The sequence below is a fragment of the Ovis aries genome, chromosome 20 (assembly GCF_016772045.2).
Source record: "Ovis aries strain OAR_USU_Benz2616 breed Rambouillet chromosome 20, ARS-UI_Ramb_v3.0, whole genome shotgun sequence".
Classification (NCBI taxonomy): Eukaryota; Metazoa; Chordata; class Mammalia; order Artiodactyla; family Bovidae; genus Ovis; species Ovis aries.
The window spans coordinates 24,265,662-24,288,091 of NC_056073.1; the positions used below are offsets into that span (position 1 = coordinate 24,265,662).

The 22,430-nt window shown below is 40.7% G+C and overlaps 1 protein-coding gene across 1 annotated transcript; it reads left to right on the plus strand.

Moving 5' to 3' along the window:
* Positions 1 to 13,003: 13,003 nt before the first annotated feature.
* Positions 13,004 to 16,560, plus strand: IL17A (interleukin 17A). Its single transcript, XM_004018887.6, has 3 exons — positions 13,004 to 13,080; positions 14,249 to 14,445; positions 15,778 to 16,560. The coding sequence occupies exons 1-3, from the start codon at positions 13,054 to 13,056 to the stop codon at positions 16,013 to 16,015; spliced, it is 462 nt and encodes a 153-aa protein (XP_004018936.1). The 5' UTR covers positions 13,004 to 13,053; the 3' UTR covers positions 16,016 to 16,560.
* The last annotated feature ends 5,870 nt before the right edge of the window (positions 16,561 to 22,430 follow it).

Below are 22,430 nucleotides of genomic sequence, written 5' to 3' on the forward strand. Positions count from 1 at the left end.
ACTAGACAAAGAGGGATTGTCAATAAAACAAAGATAATGGACAAGGGTAAATGAAAGAAGTGATACCACAAAATGGATGATGAAAGAAAAACAATTTTATAATCTTTAAGATTTCAAACTTTAAAAATATCAGAAGAGAAAGTCAGTTTCAAAAAGTTGGAAAATCACTTGCAAAATAAGTTTTTAAAATGTTTTCAGTATTAGTGTTTTCAGTTGGTCACAGTGAAAAGTCCACAGACCCGAGAATCATCATGTCTCTGATTCATCTCAGGGTAGCAACCTTCCAGCTAGATCATTCTGGACTCGTTACAGAAACCTTCCAAACCTTAGTTTTCTTTTCTGTAATATGGATAATAGTATCTAAATATATAGGATAGTTATAGGATCAAAGTACAAGATTGTTATAGAGATTAAATGAATGGATAAATATACCCAAAAGCTCTTTCTCTGTGACATTACAAAATTTGTATCATTTATATTTATTTGACATCAACCATATGGCAGACCACTATTTTTATAGTATCATAAGACTTTTTATTGCAAATATTTTTATTGATGTCTTTAATGGCTATTACCATTGAAATAACATTGCCTACAACTTTAACAAGTTTCATAATTTTCTGTCAATGTTTCTTAAGCATTATTTTTATTATTATATTTGATTGTCATACATCTATAAGTTGATCACATTATATTCATATTCTTATGGGACAAGACAGCATAATTCCCTTAATAAAGCTGTTGATATCAACACAATTTTTATTTTTGTCATATCAAGCAAAAATTGATGGGAAAGCATTTTGAGTAAAATAATCACTCATTTTCTCAGCATGGGAAAATGCAAACCAGTAAACATGTAACTTAAAGAAGGCTAAACAAATAAATCTTTTGTTTAATAATTTATAATCATTAAAATAGTTCTTCTATGCATTCTTGCCATCTCTTCTTAATATCTTCTGCTTCTGTTAGGTCCATACCATTTCTGTCCTTGATTGAGCCCATCTTTGCATGAAATGTTCCCTTGGTATCCTTAATTTTCCTGAAGAGATCTCTAATCTTTCCCATTCTATTGTTTTCCTCTATTTGTTTGCACTGATCACTGAGGAAGGCTTTCTTATCTCTCCTTGCTATTCTTTGGAACTCTGTATTTAAATGCGTATATCTTTCCTTTTCTCCTTTGTCTTTCACTTCTTTTTTCACAGCTATTTGTAAGGCCTCCTCAGACAGCCATTTTGCCTTTCTGCATTTCTTTTTCTTGGGGATGGTCTTGATCCCTGTCTCCTGTACAATGTCACGAACCTCAATCATAGTTCAACAGGCACTCTGTCTATCAGATCTAGTCCCTTAAATCTATTTCTCACTTCCACTGTATAATCATAAGGGATTTGATTTAGGTCATACCTGAATGGTCTAGTGGTTTTCCCTACTTTCTTCAATTTAAGTCTGAATTTGGCAATAAACAGTTCATGATCTGAGCCACAGTCAGCTCCAAATCTTGTTATTGCTGACTGTATAGAGCTTTTCCATCTTTGGCTGCAAAGAATATAATCAATCTGATTTTGGTGTTGACCATCTGGTGATCTCCAGATAATCACAATGGTATGATCACTCACCTAGAGCCAGACATCCTGGAATGCAAAGTCAAGTGGGCCTTAGGAAGCATCACTATGAACAAAGCTAGTGGAGGTGATGAAACTCCAGTCGAGCTATTTCAAATCCTAAAAGATGATGCTGTGAAAGTGCTGCACTCAATATGCCAGCAAATTTGGAAAACTCAGCAGTGGCCACAAGACTGGAAAAGGTTAGTTTTCATTCCCATCCCAAAGAAAGACAGTGCCAAAGAATGCTCAAATTACCACACAATTGCACTCATCTCACACACTAGTAAAGTAATGCTCAAAATTCTCCAAGCCAGGCCTCAACAGTATGTGAACCATGAACTTCCAGATGTTCAAACTAGATTTAGAAAAGGCAGAGGAACCAGAGATCAAATTGCCAACATCCATTGGGTCATCAAAAAAGCAAAAGAATTCCAGAAAATCATCAATTTCTGTTTTATTGACTATGCTAAAGCCTTTGACTGTGCGGATCACAACAAACTCTGGAAAATTCTGAAAGAGATGGGAATATCAGACCACCTGACCTGCCTTCTTAGAAATCTGTATGCAGATCAAGAAGCAATAGTTAGAACTGGACATGGAACAACAAACTGGTTCCAAACAGGGAAAGGAGTATGTCAAGGCTGTATATTGTCACCCTGCTTATTTAACTTATATGCAGAGTACATCATGAGACATGCTGGGCTGGATGAAGCACAAGCTGGAATCAAGATTGCCAGGAGAAATATCAATCACCTCAGATATGCAGATGCCACCACCCTTATGGCAGAAAGCAAAGAAGAACTAAACAGCCTCTTGATGAAAGTGAAAGAAGAGTGTGAAAAAGTTGGCTTAAAACACAACATTCAGAAAACAAAGATCATGGCACCCGGCCCCATCACTTCATGCAAATAGATGGGGAAACAGTGGCAGATTTTATTTTGGGGGGCTCCAAAATCACTGCAGATGATGATTGCAGCCATGAAATTAAAAGATACTTACTCCTTGGAAGGAAAAGTTATGACCTACCATATTAGACAGCATATTAAAAAGCAGAGACATTGCTTTCCCAACAATGGTCCATCTAGTCAAGGCTATGATTTTTCCAGTTGTCATGTATGGATGTGAGAGTTGGACTATAGAGAAAGCTCAGCACTGAAGCATTAATGCTTCTGAACTGTGGTGTTGGAGAATATTCTTGAGATTCAAGAATATTCAAGGTAATCCAACCAGTCCATCCTAAAGGAGATCAGTCCTGAATATTCATTGGAGGGACTGATGCCGAAGCTGAAACTCCAATACTTTGGCCACCTGATGTGAAGAGCTGACTCATTTGAAACGACCCTGATGCTGGGAAAGATTGAAGGCAGGAGGAGAAGGGGACGACAGAGGATGAGATGGTTGATGGCATCCCAACTCAATGGACATGAGTTTGAGTAAACTCTGGGAGGTGGTAATGGACAGGGAGGCCTGGCGTGTTGCAGTCCATGGGGTGGCAAAGAGTTGGACACAACTGAGCAACTGAACTGAACTGAATCATTAAAATATTGAATATGTCCCGTTAAAGTTAAACTTTTCATACCATTGTAACTACAAAGAAAGCTTTGCTCTCCTAACCCATCCTGTAGGGCCTTGTCACCAGGTCATTCTTGAACTCTTGGGTTGGGGTTTCTTCCTTCTGAGTGACGCCATTATTAAAAACAATTATATAGCCAGGACATGGAAACAACCTAGATGTCCATCAGCAGATAAATGGATAAGAAAGCTGTGGTACATATACACAATGGAGTATTACTCAGCCATTAAAAAAAATACATTTGAATCAGTTCTGATGAGATGGATGAAACTGGAACCAATTATACAGAGTGAAGTAAGCCAGAAAGAAAAACACCAATACAGTATACTAACACATATATATGGAATTTAGAAAGATGGCAATGATGACCCTGTATGCAAGACAGCAAAAGAGACACAGATGTATATAGCGGACTTCTGGACTCAGAGGGAGAGGGAGAGGGTGGGACGATTTGGGAGAATGGCATTGAAACATGTATACTATCATGTAAGAATCGAATCACCAGTCTATGTCCAATGCAGGATACAGCATGCTTGGGGCTGGTGCACGGGGATGACCAAGAGGGATGTTGTGGGGAGGGAGGTGGGAGGGGGGTTCATGTTTGGGATCGCATGTACACCCGTGGTGGATTCATGTCAAGGTATGGCAAAACCAATACAGTATTGTAAAAGTAAAATAAAGTAAAAATAAAAATTAAAAAAATAATAAAAAAATAAAAACAATTATCAGTTCCTAGTGCTATGAATTCATGATGGATGCTCTCCTTACACAACCAAGCATGTATAACCCTGTGGATCTTTTCTTCCTTTGTTTTTAGGTCTTGATAGCACTGGTCTTCTGTCAAATGCAGTCACTTTGCAAAAGTGGAACTCTACAATAATTACTGGGCACCTAGGTATGAGACTTGTTGCTGCTATGGGGAGATGACACAGAAAAATCAAAGAAATAATGAAAACACAGAAGCGATTAAAATGTTGAACAAAAGCGACTGGTTAAATGGTCGGCTATTTCTTCATTTTCAGGATGTTAGGTAGCCAATCAGTTTCAAACACACACAAGTAAAAAAGCTTTAAAAGGGGAAAAAATGTTTAGAATATATTGTCACATGAGAAAACAAAGCATACTGTAACATGATCCAATTTGGTAAAATAAAATACTTATAGTTTTTTAATGTATTTTTTTAAACTAGGGTAATACACTTCAAATGATACCAGTTTTATAAAATAACAGGAACAATATAATCCTAAACTTTGTTTTTAATAACCAGGATTATGGGTTAATTTTGCTGTCTTCCTTTTGCTCCCCAAACCAGGTCTTGTCTATTGTATATAACAAAAGAGCATATATCACGTTCATGGTCAGAAGGAAAATGTATGTGTGTGTGTGTGCTTGTGCCTGTGTAGGTCGATAATAGATAGATAGATAGAGAGATGATAGATTGATATAAAATACGTACATAAATATGTATATATGGAGTGGCAATTCTGAGTTAAGTTCAATACAATGTAAGGTAAATCTTGAAATTCTTTATCAGCAGTGCACCAGTATATAAACCAGGACAAATAAATTGTAGAAAGAACTATTCCTTTCCACTAGCCAGATTCCCGTGTCTCCTATCCAGAGCACTGATTTCCAAATTATCCTAGTGCCTAAGAAACCCAATTCGTTATCAGCAGGCAGTCTGAAAAGTACAGAATACAAATAAAGAACCTGCATGACTCTGGATGACAGCTCCCTGGAAGCAGGGCCTTTCCTGCTGGTGCCCTGCTCTCTCCCCACAGCGCACACAGTACCTGCCTGGTATAGAACAGGCTGCTGCTGTTCGGCCACTAAGTCACGTCCGACCTTTTGTGACCCTATGGACTGTAGCCCACCAGACTCCTCTGTCCATGGGATTCTCCAGGCGAAAATACTGGAGTGGGTTGCTATTCCCTTCTCCAGGAGATCTTCCCGACCCAGGGATTAAAGCCGTGTGTCCCGCATTGGCAGATGGATTCTTTACCGCAGAGTCACCAGGGAAGTCCATAGAACAGGTGCTCAAGAAAAACTTTTTAAATGAAGGGCTATCTCACCTCAGCCATGTGAAAGCCTGAAGAAATCTCCCTCCTTACCCAGAGAGTAGACATTCAATTAGCAGATAACTAGTCAGATTCAATGTCTGACTCTCAGATTCAATGGTTTTAAAAAAAATCTGACAAACTCTGTCAGATTCTATTGTCCTGGTGTTCCTATAAAAGTTAATATTTTGTCAATATGTATTGACACATATATTATTTAATTTACTCCTTTTGATAATCTATGAGTCGTATTCCACTGTTACGTCCACTTTATAGGTATGGACACTGGGATGTACATGATATAATTTCCCCAAAGGCACACAGCTACCAAAATGAGGCTGATATCTCATTATGGGAATGTCTGTTGCCAGAACATGCCAGAACATGCCAAACAGGAGCCCCGTATAAGCCCCGAATGAAAATTTTATTTCGAAAGGTAATGATAAGAAAAATTCCATCTATTCTGAGGAATTATCTAGCTTCTTCCTTGCTGACAATGCGAACTATGTAACTGAGTGTATCTACCTTTCATTTTGGCTGCCAGAAAGCACAGAGACAAATGTAAACTCAATAGACTAAGACTTTGGGTTTTCTTTCCCCGATCTTAACCTTTGACTCTCATTTTGCCAGGCCTGATTCATATTTTTTATCTAGTTTATTATCTGAATTTTTGTTATAAATCATCTCAAGTCCTTCTAAGGATTTTGGAATAAATGAACATAACATCACTATATATTGATTTTACTATATTTCCAGTCTTCGGAGAAACCACCTTACCAGAGGATCCTCTGTGTTGTCTAAAAAGAAAAACCAATTCGCAATTTGTTCCGGGTCTGCATGTAGAATCTTTCATTTAAATACATTTTGCGGTTGTTTCTAAATCATATCAACTTCAAAACTGCTGCAAAGAAAATAAAACTGATAAGTTGATGGCCCAACCTCGGAGTGCGGTTTGGTTTGCTTGTTTAATTTTAGACTTTACTTTTCAGTGACATCCGTTCAGACTTGAAACTTCAGTCATTTGCTGACCTTAATTCTCAAGGTATCAGATGAAGTCAGCATTACCAAAGGGAAGCCCACCCGTAAAAAGAAAATTTGCATGGGCCTGCTAACGTATTGGGATAGAATTCTAAATGCTTTGGTTTGAAAAGAAATGGAAAGTTTTCTGACCCACTTTAAATCAGTGTTTCAGTAAAATGCTAATGAAAAACTTACCTAAGGAAGAGGCTTGGTTTCCATGAGGTTAGTAGTAATCATTACTCAAAGGAGAAACTGACATGCTCGTCTGATGAGTTGGGTTGTGGATGTTCATGTAGACACTGGGGAAACACTGATGGACTGCGGTTGTTTTAAGATGACGTGATGTGATATATCTTGCTTCTTGTATGGCTTGGTTTCGTCACATCTTCCAAATATCATCTCAATGCTTTCAGGCCGGGAAAAGATGTGTAAGAGTAAATCTCATTTACCCAAATAATGAAGATGCACTTCTGGGGAGTCACCAGGGACAGAATACTTGTCAATCAAATCCCTCAGGTGGCTAAAGTCACAGCTGATCAACATTCTTTTGACTACATAGAATGAGTTTGTTAAAATATCATATATCAAGGCATGTATGTGGAATCCAGGAAGATGGTACAGATGAAACTATTTGCAGGGCAGGAACAGAGATACAGATGTAGAGAACAGGTATGCGGACACAGGATGGAAGGAGGGGATGGGATGAATCAGGAGAACGGGATTGAAATATATACACTACCATGTATGAAATAGGTAGCTAGAGGGAAACTGTCGTATAACACTGGGAGCTCAGCTCAGAGGTCTGTGGTGACCCGAGGTAGAGGGGATCGGGGCAGGATGGGAAGGAGGTCCGTGAAAGAGGGGATACTTGTATACACATAGCTGATTCACTTCATTGTACAGCAGAAACTAACACATTAGAAAGCAACTATATCCCAATGGAAAAAAAAGAAAAAGACGTACAGTTTTGTGATCTGACTCTATTGGATAGAAATAGTCTGGTCTGGGCTAGATCTAGGCTCTTGCAACATCAAAAATGAATAGCAAAAAATAAAATAAAATTTCAAAAAACGAATAGCAGAAGAAAGATAATCAGTCACTCACAGGAGCTGTTTACAGTGTATCTTCATCAACAACCCTGCAAGAGTTAGAATGACCAGTGGTGAAAAAAATGGAATCCAAATGTTGGAAAAGGATTCTGCCTCCTCACTTCTCAGCCCTCACCAGCCCATTAACAATGATTCATTTAGAGCTTCTCTCTATTAATATCTCCTTCAATTTATCATGTCACATAAGGGGGGAAATTCCTCCGCCAGCGATTTCAGGGGAAGTCTGTTACCTACCCCTGCAGAATTCCCACCCAACAGTTCATCGTTCAGGATGGCCCTCAGAAACACAGCCATAGTGAATGTTTAACAGCTTTGCTCTGGAGATGAGCAATGATACTATCAGGCTGATACTAAGATTGATCTTTCTTATTTAAAAAAAACCGTGGTGATTTCACATATAGTAAGTTGTGATCCTTTAAACACAACAGCTTTAACCGCAGAGCTGAGCCTCTGGTACATAACACTATTAACACCTCAAAATTAGATGATCTCGATTTTGAACAACTGGATCTAAATCTGGATCTCAGCTAAATCCCAACTGTACTGATTCTCCAAGGCCATCCAGATGACTCTGCTGCAAACATTCCCTTCCCTCAAAACCATGTCTTCCTATTAAGTATCTGATGTTGGTTCTTGTATGCTGGCCCACAAATTCAAAACCCAAAAAGATTCTTGGCAGCTACTCATTATCCTTTCTATAGTAAATCAAAATCAAGAGAAGAGGAGGCTTACTGGTGATGTGAATACCATGAGACAAGATGACACCCATTTCTTAGAGTAGCCATTGTCTTTAAGGTGTAATATACAGAAATCATTAATGATGGCACAGGGCCTCCTCTTCTACTCGGACTATTGCTGTTTTTATTTTAAAAGGCTTTAGAGTAGAAATAAAAAAGACAACAGTGATTATCTCCATGGTAACCCCACCACCTAAGCAAAAAAGTATTTATTTATTTATTTAATTTTTTAATCACTGTCTTAATTTAAGGAATATATATCCTTCTATCTCCCATGTCATTCTCTACTATAAGTAGAAGGGAATGCTGTTTGATAATGTAATACAGTCAAGGAGCTTTGAAGATCATTTCCCTAAGTCAAGAATCCCAGAGACACTTCACTAGGACCATCCCTTCCAAAGCATGCTTGGCTCCCAGGAAGCCAGCCTCCCAGCCTCTACCTGCTCCTCCTCCCCGTACCTTACCCAGCTCTCAACAGCCAGGTTGCAGTTCCTGGTTACTTGTGGGTACCTGTTCCCCAGGCCTCCAAGAAGCAAGGCTGATGAATCTGAGGAAAATCACTAAGCAAAGTCATCACCCCTAATTTACTGCCCCCATTTGTTCTCCCACTGTTTTCTTTCTCTAAAAATTCAGACAATCAAAGATTGCCTGGTGCAAAAATTAATTTTCTCAAAAGGGAAACTGAGCCTCAAGGACATGAAGTACCCAAAGGGATGGGTGATTAATGGCAGAGCTACAGCAAAAACCAAAGTGCTCTCTCATTGGTGTTCTGGTGGTTTAGTCGCTAAGTTGTGTCCGACTCCTACGACCCCACGGACTATAGCCTGCCAGGATCCTCTGTCTATGGGATTCTCCAGGCAAAAATACTGAAGTGGGTTGCCATTTCCTTCTCCAGAAGATCTTCCCAACCCAAGAATCGAACCTGGTTCTCCAGCATTGCAGGCAGATTCTTTACTGACTGAGCTATGAATTTCCAGTCCAGCATTCCTTCTGTCTCAGCAGGCTGGGGTATAAACCTGGACCAGCTGCCTCTGTAGATAATTACCCTCCCCATTCTGCACACCATCTTTCTACTTCTGACTCTTTCTCCAGCTCAAGTGTGCATCTGAGAAATACATGCTGCTCAAGACTGGGCACAACCAGGTCCTATCACCACCTCAAAAGGATCATTCTTATACTTTTTGTGAAAACTCACTTTACTTCCCCATCCTTATGTTAAAGCAAGGGTTGGTATTGCGAAGGACGGCACACAGGGTGTATTTCATTGGCACGGGAGGCAGACACAGACAGGACAACTAGAATCAGCTTGTCCCCTTTGGCCAACAAACACGTTCACCTTGACCTCATCCCTACCAGATAGCAGAAGCAAGAAATCTTCTATTTAAGGATGGTCCAAAGCAGATCACCACCTTACCACACTGCCTTCAAAATGATCAGGATGGAAAGTCAAAGTGTTAGCTTAGTATAGTCATGGGGATGCAATTGGGTCCCAAAAGGAATAGTCAAGATTCCAAACTACCCAAAGATGCTTCATATTGTAATTCAGTCAAAATATTGAGCACTTCCTATTTACTAGATACTAGGTAAAGTGATACAAAGACTAATATTTGTCTAGCAGGAAAGTCAGATATACAAACAAATGACAGGTGATACACTAAAAATATACATGGACAGATGTGTACCTGAGAGAAACCAGCAACACAGAAGCAATCTGTGAAGACCTATGTTGCATAAAGCCCCACATGAGGTACCACGGAAGTTACAAAGACGAATAACATGCTGGCGTTGAAGGATGACAGTAAAATCTAAATTGGAAATAAACATTTGTCTTAAACATACTCTTCCCAGCCAAATAAAACACAGTACAAAATGAAGCAAGGACTTCCCCGGCTTTCCGGGGGTTAAGACCCTGCATTCTCACTGCAGAGGGCCCAGGTTCAATCCCTGGTTGGGGAACAAAGAACCCACAAGCCATGCAGTCATGGCCTAAAGAATAAATAACAAGTTACTATAGAGGTAGGTAAAACCTCGTGTTGTGGGAGCTGCTTATTCCAGCTATAGTGATCAGGAGGGACCTCCAGACCCAAAAGACACATTTGAACTGGATCTGGAAGGACAAGGAGAATTCTGATATAAACTGAGGATGAGAAAGGGCATTTCAGAGACAGTACCTAGTGAAAAATGTGCGGGCATTACAGATCTCCCTTGACTTAAGATGGTATTACAAGGAATTCTCTGGTGATCCAGTGGTTAGGACTCCACACTTTCACTGCAGAGGGCACGAGTTCAAGCCGTGCTTGGGGTACTAAGATCCCGCAAACTGAGAGGTGTGGCCAAAAAAAAAAAAAAAAAGAAGAAGAAGAAGATGGGGTTACATCCTGATAAATTGAAAACATATTGATGTGAATGTATTTAATACACCTTAACCCACCAAGCATCATGGCTTAGCATTGCCTAATTTAAGTGTGCCCAGAACACTTACTTTATCTTATAGGTAGGCAAAATCACCTAACGCAAAGTTCATTTTATAATAAAGTATCGAATATCCCATGTAATTGACTAAATAATGTGCTAAAAGTAAAAAATACAGTGGTTGCCTGGGTACAGACAGGGGTAAGTGTATCAGTTGTTCACCCTCATGATTACATGGCTGACTGGGAACTACCACTGCCCAGCATCACAGGAGAAGACAGCACCACATATCACCAGCCTGGGAAAAGATCAACATTCCAAATCTGAAGAACAGCTTTTAGTGAACACATATCACCTTTGCACATTGCAAAGTTGAAAAAGTCGTAAGTCGAATCATCATTAACCCAGGGACCATCTGTAGGAGAATAATCAGGAACTCCCGAGTCCAAGTCAAGGAGTGTGGTGGAGGGTGAAACTATAAAACATTTGAAAAGATCCTGATGCTTGGAAAGATTGAAGGCAGGAGGAGAAGGGAACGACAGATGATGAGATGGTTGGATGGCATCACTGACCCAATGGACATGAGTCTGAGCAAGCTCTGGGAGTTGGTGATGGACAGGGAGGCCTGGCGTGCTGCAGTCCATGGGGTCACAAAGAGTGGGATATGACTCAGTGACTGAACTGAAATGAAGGGGTTTGCATTTTGTTCTGTACACAACCAAGTGAGAGAAGACACAATCAGAGCCATACTTTGAAGATCGTTATTGCAGGAATGTCGAAGGTGGGTGGAAGGCAGCAATTGGGAGGAGCAAATATGGCTATTAAAACAGTTTAAGTACACAAATGAGCCCATCTATGGAAAAGAAACAGACTCACAGACATAGAAAACAGACATGTGGCTGCCAAGGTGGTGGAGGGGAGGGCAAGAAATGGAGTTGGAGTTAGCAAATGCAAACCATTGTATGTAGGATGGATAAACACCAAGGCTCTACTATATAGCACAGGGAACTATATTCAACATCCTGTAATAAACAATAATGGAAAAGAATGTAAAGAGAATGTATATATATGTATAACTGAATCACTTTGCTTTACAGCAGAAATTAAAACAGCCTTGTAAATCAACTATACTTCAGTTTAAAAAAAAACAATGCAAGTGGCTGAGAGTCTGAGTTAGAGGAATGGGAGTAGGTTTGGGAATAGGAAATAGATATAAGAGATACAGCCGCTGCTAAGATGGCTACCTGATCACATGTGGAGGAGGGACGGCGAGCTCACAGTGACTCCATGTCTCCAAGGGTAGGTGGTGAGGTCAACACCAGAATCAAGGAAATCAGGGCAAGCTGCATCCCACTTCCTCTTCCATCTGTAGCTGCTTCATCTACCAAGGTCATCCATCTAACACTACCCCTGAGATTCATCTGTTCATGCCCTTCCTCACTGATTGGTCAGGACCTGTCTAGCCAGGAAAACATCCCACTGCAAAGAAGGGGCAGAGAGAGGGTAACTTGTCCCCAGCCACATCTACATCCCTCATTCTATCATCCTTAGGATAGACGTCAATGTTCCCTAGGAGGGGCCATTCTCTAGGACCTGAAATCAAAGTTCACCTTACTTAGAAAGTAGAGAGAAAAAGAAGGAGCAACAACTTCCTTTTCTTTTTCCTTCTTATCCCCCATCTCCCCCCTCCTTTCTTGTTGTTATCATTGTCTGCTCTTTGCTGCCCTTCCTTTCTCTATCCTCACCACCTTCCTGCAGTCTCCACCTCCACTTTCAACTCTCCTCTTTGTCTGACTACATTTCCTCATTCCTTCTTCCTCCTGAGGAAGTTGCTTGGTAACATGCAGTGTTGGACATGTCTTTGATAGTAAATCTCATGTCTCTCAAATCTAGTTATTTGTTCCTCAGGCAGAGTAGACATTGAACAAAGCAATTGTTAAATCAGTGAAATAATATATCCTGTCATCACGAAATTATGTATTGGTCTTTTGTTCATTTGTTTATATGGCAAGACCTTGAGTAGTTTCTGGAATGATGCCCACAACTGGCTAGGAAATCTGGTGAGGAAAGACACTATAGAATGGGAAATCAAGGCATAGGGCAGAAGAAGACTCTCAGAAGTTTGAATATGATGCCAAACGTTTATTTCCCTATGAGCTGTTAAAAGAGAGGACACCTTTTATGACAGCTTCATGCTTGCCCATAAATGAATAATTTCTCAGTCTCCACTCAGCCCCTGACAAGTCATAGTTCCTTGAAGAATGAAGAGAGGATATGGCCTTTAGAAAAATGGATTTCTGTTCTTCCCATTATCCTTCAGAAGCAGATTATTACCCGTCATGAAGGGGCGGGTTTTCTTTGACCTCATTTTGGGATGGAACTTTTAACCAAAATGGTGTCACCCCTGAACTCACTCCAACACGCCAACGCAAGTGACCACAGAAGGAGCAAAACCCTATAAAAAGAGAGAAGATAGCACTACACTCTGTCCGTCTCACAGCGAGCACAAGCCCATCCATCTACAGTGAACTGGAAGGAGCTACCATGGCGTCTATGAGAACTGCCTCTATGGTGAGTCCTGCGCTAGTGTGTGATGCTCTTCTTGATTTGGACCAGATCAATTTCTGGACTGCAGGCATGAAATTCTGGATTCTAACTATGGGAATCCAAGAATACAGTCTATATAGGATGGGAAATGAAACCCATGATAGATACTTGTCATTATTTAGCATTTTCAAGAACTGGTGCATATCAGTTGGAAAGATAAGATTAAAACCGAAAGATAGCTGTACAGGGGCTAAACCACACGAGAAGTGTCAATGTGACATTGTGCTGTAAGAGAGAATGTTTATTGAAACTCTGTTTCTCTGGGTACAAGGGATTTAATATAATTCTTCCGCAGTGTTTTTCTTTAATTCAAAATAAGATGGGTCACTATCCTTGAAGATTTAATGTTTTGGCAGTGACTCTTCTTTCCATTATTGTATTATTATACTATAGCCTTGGTACACTAACCCTGTTATCTTAGGTATGTTTCCCAGCTTTTCCAAATTTACATATATTGAATCTGTAATCAAATTGGGTTTCAAAAAAGATGTTTTAACAATATTTTAAAAACAGGGATCTTTTAATTCTAATCTAAAGTTATACATGCATCTTTTTTGAAGCCCAATTTGATTATAGAATCAATATATTTAAATTTAGAAAAACTGGAAATATACTTAAGAAAATATAAGGGGGGGTTGAGTTTGGGTTTGGATGTTTGCCAGTGGTACCAACAGAATTTCTAACTGATTCCACATGGATTTTCTATAGCCCTTTATATCTAAGGTGAGCATTCTCTTTTACTCAGTGCTTCACAAAATGTAACGAGAGAGATCGATGGTGTAGGAGGGCATTTCTTCCTAGAAAATCAAGGTCATTACCCTTCCAAAGACCTGAGAGTGATGCATATACTGATATATTGATGACTTGCCATCTTCACTAAAATTACTGTCAGCCAATGAATAATGTGGTTTTTCTACATTTAAAAAAGAAAAATGTTCAAGACTGGTAGAAATGCCATGGTCCTAATATCACTTTGGTCATCTCAACAGCTTTTCACTTCACATATTTGAAAATTTAGTATAGATTGTCATGGACCATAGTATGTTCTCCACTATCAGCAATTCAATCATCACCACAGTGTCTTAACAAAAACCATGCAGTACTAACCCAATCTACCTCTCTCTCCATCCAGTCACTGCTACTGCTTCTGAGTCTGGTGGCTCTTGTGAAGGCAGGGGTCATCATCCCACAGAGTCCAGGCTGCCCACCTACTGAGGACAAGAACTTCCCACAGCATGTGAGGGTCAACCTGAACATCGTTAACCGGAACACGAACTCCAGAAGGCCCACCGATTATCACAAGCGCTCCACCTCACCTTGGACCCTCCAGTACGTAAGCACCCCAAATAAAACCTCTGCATTCTTCTACGTCAGAATAACGCATCAGACTACCAGTTAAATCATCTGAGGGGGGTGATATTACTCTTTCAGAATCACCTGTTGAACCTGGAAGAACCATTGTGCAAACCAGTGATTCTCCAACTTTCTTTCTACAGATTTCTTTCATAGACCACAGCTCTCCCCAGCCCGTCCATAACACCTAGCCTACTAGTTCTCGATGTCCCCAGAATCCACCCAAATGAATGGTGGTCATCATTCTGATATTTATGACACCCCAAGTCTATTGTTTATTTATCCAAAAAAGAAACAGACATTTAGCATGGGAGATTAGTACTGGAATTCTCTTTCCCAGGGCTACCAGAGAATACCCTGGTAGAGTTTGTTGACAACAACAATTAATTAACTAGGATTTTTGTGCTTTTTTTGGTTATATTAGCACTGGGAAAATTAGCTTGAATCCCAGTAGAAGTGTTCCATTTGGTGTTTCACCCCTTTTTGACTTAGTCTTGAATTACATCCCCAACAGACTGACATTCATTGTGTCTTTAATACAACTAGTCGTGATGGTGGTGGTGGTGGTTTAGCCACTAAGTCGTGTCTGACTCTTGTGACCCCATGGACTGTAGCCCACCAGTCTCCCCTTTAGACCCTATGATGGATCAAATACAAAATGCATTTTGATAATTTGATTTCAGGCAAATGACCTCAGTTATGTGCAGCCTACAGATTCACTGTCTATAGGATCTTTTCTTCTTACTTCTGCTTACCAAGAATAGTTCAAATAAATTAAACTAAGTCCAGTCATTCTCTCAGTCAGAGGAGAGGGAGAAGGGAAAATTACAAAGGAGCTTCAGATTTTGTTTCCAGCCCTTCCTGTCACCTGTGGGCTCTGTTTAATCAATGTGTTGTTAGATAAATTTGGATGCCTTTCTTGTTTCAAAGACAGACTTCATTAAGTCAGATTAGCAATTATCTTGTTGATAGATGACTCTTAGTTTTTTTCATCTATCAAGTGTACCCTAACAAAATATCCTTTATGACAAACTTAGATCCTTTCTGTAGTTTCAGTCTCTCTTCTGTTTACTCTTCAAAGAACCTGGGAAAAGCTGATCATTGTTTCTTTTTTCTATAACACTTCATGGGCTTCCAAATCCAAGTTTTTCCCAAATGGCTTCTTTTCCAGACTAATAGCACTTAGAGAATTTGCAATGCCTATCATTTGTCCCCCTGTGAATTTGCCTCCCTTTGCTTATTCCTGTTTGATTTCCTTACTGCTCTACCAGGAATTCACTTTCTTCCTGGCTTTTGTCTCCCCTGCAGCCGCAATGAGGACCCTGAGAGGTACCCCTCTGTGATCTGGGAGGCCAAGTGCAGCCACTCAGGCTGTATCAATGCTGAAGGGAAGGTGGACCACCACATGAACTCTGTCACCATCCAGCAAGAGATCCTGGTCCTTCGAAGGGAGTCTCAGCACTGCCCTCACTCCTTCCGGCTGGAGAAGATGCTGGTGGCCGTGGGCTGCACCTGTGTCACCCCCATTGTCCGCCATGTGGCTTAAGAGCTTTCTGCCTGACCCCTACTCCCCAGATTAGTTAGGCTTTCTGGGGAGTAGACCCAACCCCATTTCTGACCAACATCATTTATGTATTTAATAAGCCCTGAAATAACTTTGGGGCATAAGATTCCACTTTGATATATTACATGCTTTATTTTCTATTCTTTTAAGACAAGTTTCCAGATTTGTGAATATTATTATTTAAAAGGTAGAACCTATATTTATATGAGCTATTTATGGATCTATTTATGTTTCATAAGTCTTTAGGAAAAAGGTGAAATATATGAGTATCTGTTTTGCCTAGGGAAATCCTTGATAGGATTAAATAGCAGTTGAAAATTTCTGAGCTTGTACTACATATGGCTATAGAATTTTCTCTTCCTTGTCTCTTTGGAGTACATGACACAGCTGAAAAGAGACTAAATTCAGTTTCATATTTATTTACTTAATTTTGTAAATTATTGAGGCATTACAAGAGAGACAGCAAGTCTAACTGCTCTATTAAACTGTTGTCATAAAAACAATTTGCAATAATAAAGTTTGGGGAAAAAAAATTGTTTCTTTATTCTTTTCTCGTTAAAATGTCTTCAGAGAGACCAGAATACTGGAGTGGGTATCTGTTCCCATCTCCAGGGGATCCCCCCAACTCAGGAATGAAACCAGGTCTCCCACATTGAGGATGTATTCTTTACCAGCTGAGCCACCAGGGAAGCCCAAGAATACTGGAGTGGGTAGCCTATCCATTCTCTAGGGGATCTTCCTGACCCAGGAATCAAACCAGGGTCTCCTGCATTGCAGGAGGATTCTTTACCAGCTGAGCTACCAAGGAAGCCCTTCAGAGAGGTCAGCTGTTTCCTATTTGGAACAGTATGCAAATTTATCAATAGAACAAAACAAAGCATGCCTTTGAGTAGCAATACCCTCCACCCACCCCAATTCCAGATTCTCAGTTTTACTCTTTTCAAAACAATAGAAGGATTTCCCTGGTGGTCCAGTGGCTAAGACTCTGCGCTCCCAGTGTAGGGAGCCCAAGTTCAATCCCTGGTCAGGGAACTAGATCCCACGTGCTGCAACTGAAGATCCCACATTCTGCAACTAAGACCTGGAGCAGCCAAATAAATTAAAAAAAAAAAAAAAAAAAAAAGACAATAGGATGGAGACCCTCATACTATTATCCAGTGCTATGGACACATGCTCTCTGGAACAAATTAAGGAAATAAAAACAATGGCCCTGCGAAAATGACATATCATTGCTAAAAAACATACAGGAGGGAAAAAAAGATCCTCCCCAAAATAGGACCTGAGGTTTGGCAGGAAGGAGGAAGTTCTGGGAGAAAACGTTGTTTTCAGACTAGAATGGCCTGTGTCTCCCTGAGCTCTGGCTGCTTTTGAAGATTAATGTCAACCAGAGATCTAGAAAAGAACATTTCTCTCTTCTCAGGCTATACCGCTAGAACAGCCCCTTCAGCCCTCAGCCTCGAATTCAGTGCAGTCCAGGACACTGAAAAGAGCCACTGGGGCAAAACAAACTTCAAGCATGAGAAAAGTTCAGCCTAAGTAAAATAAAAACCAAGCTGTATTCAACTCCAGAGTAGTTTCATATTTCTAGTCATAACCATATTTCCACATCATGGCCATGCATGTCATCTTGCCCTACTTCTGGGCAACCCTGAGAATTCTCAAGCTGGTCCCACAGGCTCCCTGCTTCTCAAAAGACCGCCTTCTGCACTACTTTATTCCTTATGAACTCCAGCCCCTCCCAGAGAACCATGGCTTTTCTCTGCTTCTTTGCCAATTCCAAACCCAAGGTCACGTCCTTCTCCAGCCACATCCTTCCAATGCTTCTGCACCCTGAGAACTTGAGTCTCATGACCATCTTCCATCATGGTCTTCATACAAGAGATTCACTGGCAGCTGCTACTGAAGGTGTCTCTCAGTCTCTGCTTTAAAACCTCTCCTTAAAGTATTGTTGTTCATTTCTCTTGTTTTCCTTGAATAGTAGTGGTGAAAATAAATGGTGTTTTGCTTTGGGATGGAGGATGAGAAAATGGCATTACTACCACAGTTCTAAACCATGATTTCTCACTAGACAATATTCCTAGGAATTTTGAGAGTGGGAAGAGATGGTTGCTTTCCAAGCCTCTTCTCCCTTGATATGCATAGCTTTCATTTTCCCTTCATTTCCGTCAGTTAGCACCATCACTCACACCATCACCTCTGCTGGAGATCTGTGAGGCATCCCTGACTCTCCCCTCTTCCTCTCTCTCACTCCTGACACCCACACATCCCCAAGCTCATGAAGTGTCACTTCCTGAAAGTTCTCCAATTAACCCTTCCCCTGCCCAGGTTCAGGACTTCATCTTTTCTCGTTTCTCTCCTGCTATTGGAACAGCTTCCTGCCTGTCGTTGCTGCAGTTGCTCCTTTCCCTTCAATCCATCCTCCAATATCTATCTGTGTCACAAAATCAGACACAACAAAATCAGACATAACCTGGCCCTGGTCCTGCCCTGTTTTTAATCTCATGTGACTTCCCACTTGATGTCTCACCCTGCCGTTATCAAGTCCTTGCTGTGACCACCACGCTGTCTTGACCTCCATGCCTGTGTCATGGCCCCTCTGCCTTGTATGCCTTTACCACCCTCTGTTTCCTCTATTCATACCCTGCCAGTATGGTCTCAACATTTGTGTTCCCCCAAAATTCAAATCCTAACCCCCAAAATGATGGAATTGGGAGACCGGACAATTGTGGGGGTCGTGAGGGTGGAACCCTTCTGGAATGAGATTGGTACCCTTATTAAAGAAGCCCCAGAGAGCTTCCTTGGCTTCCAAAGTGGCTCAGTGGTAAAGAATCTGCTTGCCAATGCAGGAGACATTAGGGGGACAGTGAAAATATCCTTAATACTTTGACAGGGTTAAGGGCAGTGGAACAGTGAGATACTTGTTTGTAATTCTGGTTCTTTAGTTCTGGGGATTCTGATATTTTCCTTTATTTTTTAAAAAATTGAGATGTAACTGACATACAACACTGTGTTGGTTTTGGGTATCAGTTCAGTTCAGTTCAGTTCAGTTCAGTCGCTCAGTCGTGTTCGACTCTTTGCAACCCCATGAACCACAGCATGCCAGGCCTCCCTGTCCATCACCAACTCCAGGAGTTTACCCAAACTCATGTCCATCGAGTCAGTGATGCCATCCAGCCATCTCATCCTCTGTCATCCCCTTCTCCTCCTGCCCTCAATCCCTCCAAGCACCAAGGTCTTTTCCAATGAGTGAGCTCTTCGCATGAGGTGGCCAAAGCATTGGAATTTCAGCGTCAGCATCAGTCCTTCCAATGAACACCCAGGACTGATCTCCTTTAGGATGGACTAGTTGGATCTTCTTGCAATTCAAGGGACTCTCAAGAGTCTTCTCCAACACCACAGTTCAAACGCATCAATTCTTCGGCACTCAGCTTTCTTCACAGTCCAACTCTCACGTCCATACATGACCACTGGAAAAACCATAGCCTTGACTAGATGGTTTTGGGTATACAACATAATAATTTGATATATGCATATATCATAAAATGATTACCACAATGGGCTTCCCTGATAGCTCAGTTGGTAAAGAATCCACCTGCAATGCAAGAGACCCTGGTTCAATTCCTGGGTCAGGAAGATACATATACTGGAGAAAGGATAGGCTACCCAGTCTAGTATTCTTGGGCTTCCCTTGTGGATCAGCTGGTAAAGAATCTGCCTGCAATGCAGGAGACCTGGGTCTGATCCCTGGGTTGGGAAGATCCCCTGGAGAAGGGAAAGTTTTAGGGGTACAACATAATAATTTGATATATGCATATATCAAAAGATGATTACCACAATAAATTTAGCTAAATCGATCATCACATATAGTTACAACTTTTTTTGGTTAGTATTAGAACTTTTAAGATCTATTCTCTAAACAACTTTCAAATATACAATGCAGTGTTATTAACTATAGTCACCATGCTATGCATTACAGTTCCAGGACTTCCTCATCTTGTAACTGGAAGTTTGTACCTTCTGACCATTTTCATCCATCTCAGTATTTTTTTTAATGTAAAATATCTTGCAAGTATATTAAGCTTGTTTAATTTCTAAAAACAGTGGCTGACTTTATTTTTCTGGGCTCCAAAATCACTGCAGATGGTGACTGTAGCCATGAAATTAAAAGACACTTACTCCTTGGAAGGAAAGTTATGATCAACCTAGACAGCATATTCAAAAGCAGAGACATTACTTTGCCAACAAAGGTCCGTCTAGTCAAGGCTATGGTTTTTCCAGTGGTCAGGTATGGATGTGAGAGTCGGACTATAAAGAAAGCTGAGTGCTGAAAAATTGATGCTTTTGAACTGTGGTGTTGGAGAAGACTCTTGAGGGTCCCTTGGACTGCAAGGAGATCCAACCAGTCCATCCTAAAGGAAATCCATCCTGAGTATTCGTTGGAAGGACTGATGTTGAAGCTGAAATTCCAGTACTTTAGCCACCTGATGCGAAGAGCTGACTCATTTGAAAAGACCCTGATTCTTGGAGGGATTGCGGGCGGGAGGAGAAGGGGATGACAGGGGATGAGATGGTTGGATGGCATCACAGACTCGATGGACATGGGTTTGGGTGGACTCCGGGAGTTGGTGATGGACAGGGAAGCCTGGCATGCTGCAGTTCATGGGGTCGCAAAGAGTTGAACATGACTGAGCGACTGAAATGAACTGAACTGAATTTCCAAAAATACAGAAGATACAAGCTTACACCGAGGAGGAAAATATAAAATACCAAATCAGGAACCAAAATTATATTGATGTCAGACTTATCCGCATCAAACACCAGGAAATAACAGAGTAAAATCTTCAAAGTCCAGAAGGAGAGAAAGTACAGATCAGATAGCTTCTGCTCAGACAAGACCTCTTTGATCATCAAATGATACATTTGTGAAATTTTATTGAGTTATGCGCTTAAGAGCTGCACATTTCTCTGTACGCAATGGTTCAATACAAATTTTGCTTAAGAAAAAAGAACAATGTCTAACATCTTGGTTCTCAATAAATATTTGTCAAATGAAAAAATAAACGATTCAACCAAAAATGCTCCATCAAAGAACATTCTGTGAAGTCAACTGGAAGACCTTCTCAAGCATGTGAGGACAGAGAAAAATTCTGTGTGGGCATCTTCATGGTTAAAAACAACATTCAGAGATAGACTTTGGCTGACTGACAGATGAATCAAAGCTAAGAATTCAGTAACTCAAATGGGCACTTTATTCTTTATACTCTTTATATCCTGGATCCCAGTGAGCCTTGAAACAAACTATTCATTGGATTAAGTCTAAATAATATTTATAATGATGTTATAAAAGCTTTTCAAGGGAGTCAAAAAACCAAAAGAAATTATAAAAAAAAGTAATATATCTTTAAAAATAAGCTAATAATGATACAATAATCATCAGCATCAAGATGACTGAGCATCAGCATCTAGATCATTACCATCATCTAAACCTGTGATCTAAATTCAGGGAACTGAGCCCCCAAATGGGAACGGAAACGAGGGATGCAATACAAAGGCAGAAAATTCCTCAGCTTCGCTAAAGTCAAAAGCTGTCACTCCATTCTTGGCTTTGATTAGATGATTTAAAAGTCACCTAATGTGATAAATAAGCTAAAATCTAAATGTAACCATCAGTCAGTGTAAACAAATCGTAACAGAAGTCTCCACAAAGGATAAAAGCCGAAACCAAAGGCACAAGAAAATACTAGGGAGGGGGGAAACATGGAAAGTATACAATAAGGAACAAAATGAGTACACGTTTAAAATTCACCTCTTAAAGAACCGGGTTTCAATTTGTTTTTGTTTTTACTTGTGAATATCTAGACGATGAACCTGAGTACCAGACGCCCTACCTCTGAGCCTTTGCTCTTCCTGCGCCCTCTGCCCGGCACACTCACCACTAGAAGCTTCACAGTCTTCCCTCCCCTCCTTTGAGTCTTTGGGCAAATATCACCTTCTCAGTGAAAGTGTCTCTGACCACCCCCTGGTACTTCCTCTGCAGCCTCCCTGATTTAATATTCTTCAGTAGCATTCATCTCCTCCTAATATACTATTTGGGGGCTTCCTAGGTGGCCCAGTGGTAAAGAATCTGCCTGCCAATGCAGGAGAGGAAGGAGACACAGGTTCAATCCCTGGCTTGGGATAATCCCTTGGAGTTGTTCAGTCACTCGACTGAACACTGAGCAGTTGTTCAGTGCCCGACTCTTTGTGACCCCCATGGACTGCAGCATGCCAGGCTTCCCTGTCCTTCACCATCTCCTGCAGTTTGCTCAAACTTATGTCTATTGAGTTGATGATGCCATCCAACCATCTCGCCCTCTGTCATCCCCTTCTCCTCCTGCCTTCAATCTTTCCCAGAAGC

Bases quoted from the DNA above. Each gene is read 5' to 3' on its own strand.
- IL17A (XM_004018887.6), top strand. From the start codon at position 13,054: ATGGCGTCTATGAGAACTGCCTCTATG. The intron at 13,081-14,248 runs GTGAGTCCTGCG...CTCTCCATCCAG, and splicing joins CTATGAGAACTGCCTCTATG to TCACTGCTACTGCTTCTGAG. The intron at 14,446-15,777 runs GTACGTAAGCAC...TCTCCCCTGCAG, and splicing joins ACCTCACCTTGGACCCTCCA to CCGCAATGAGGACCCTGAGA.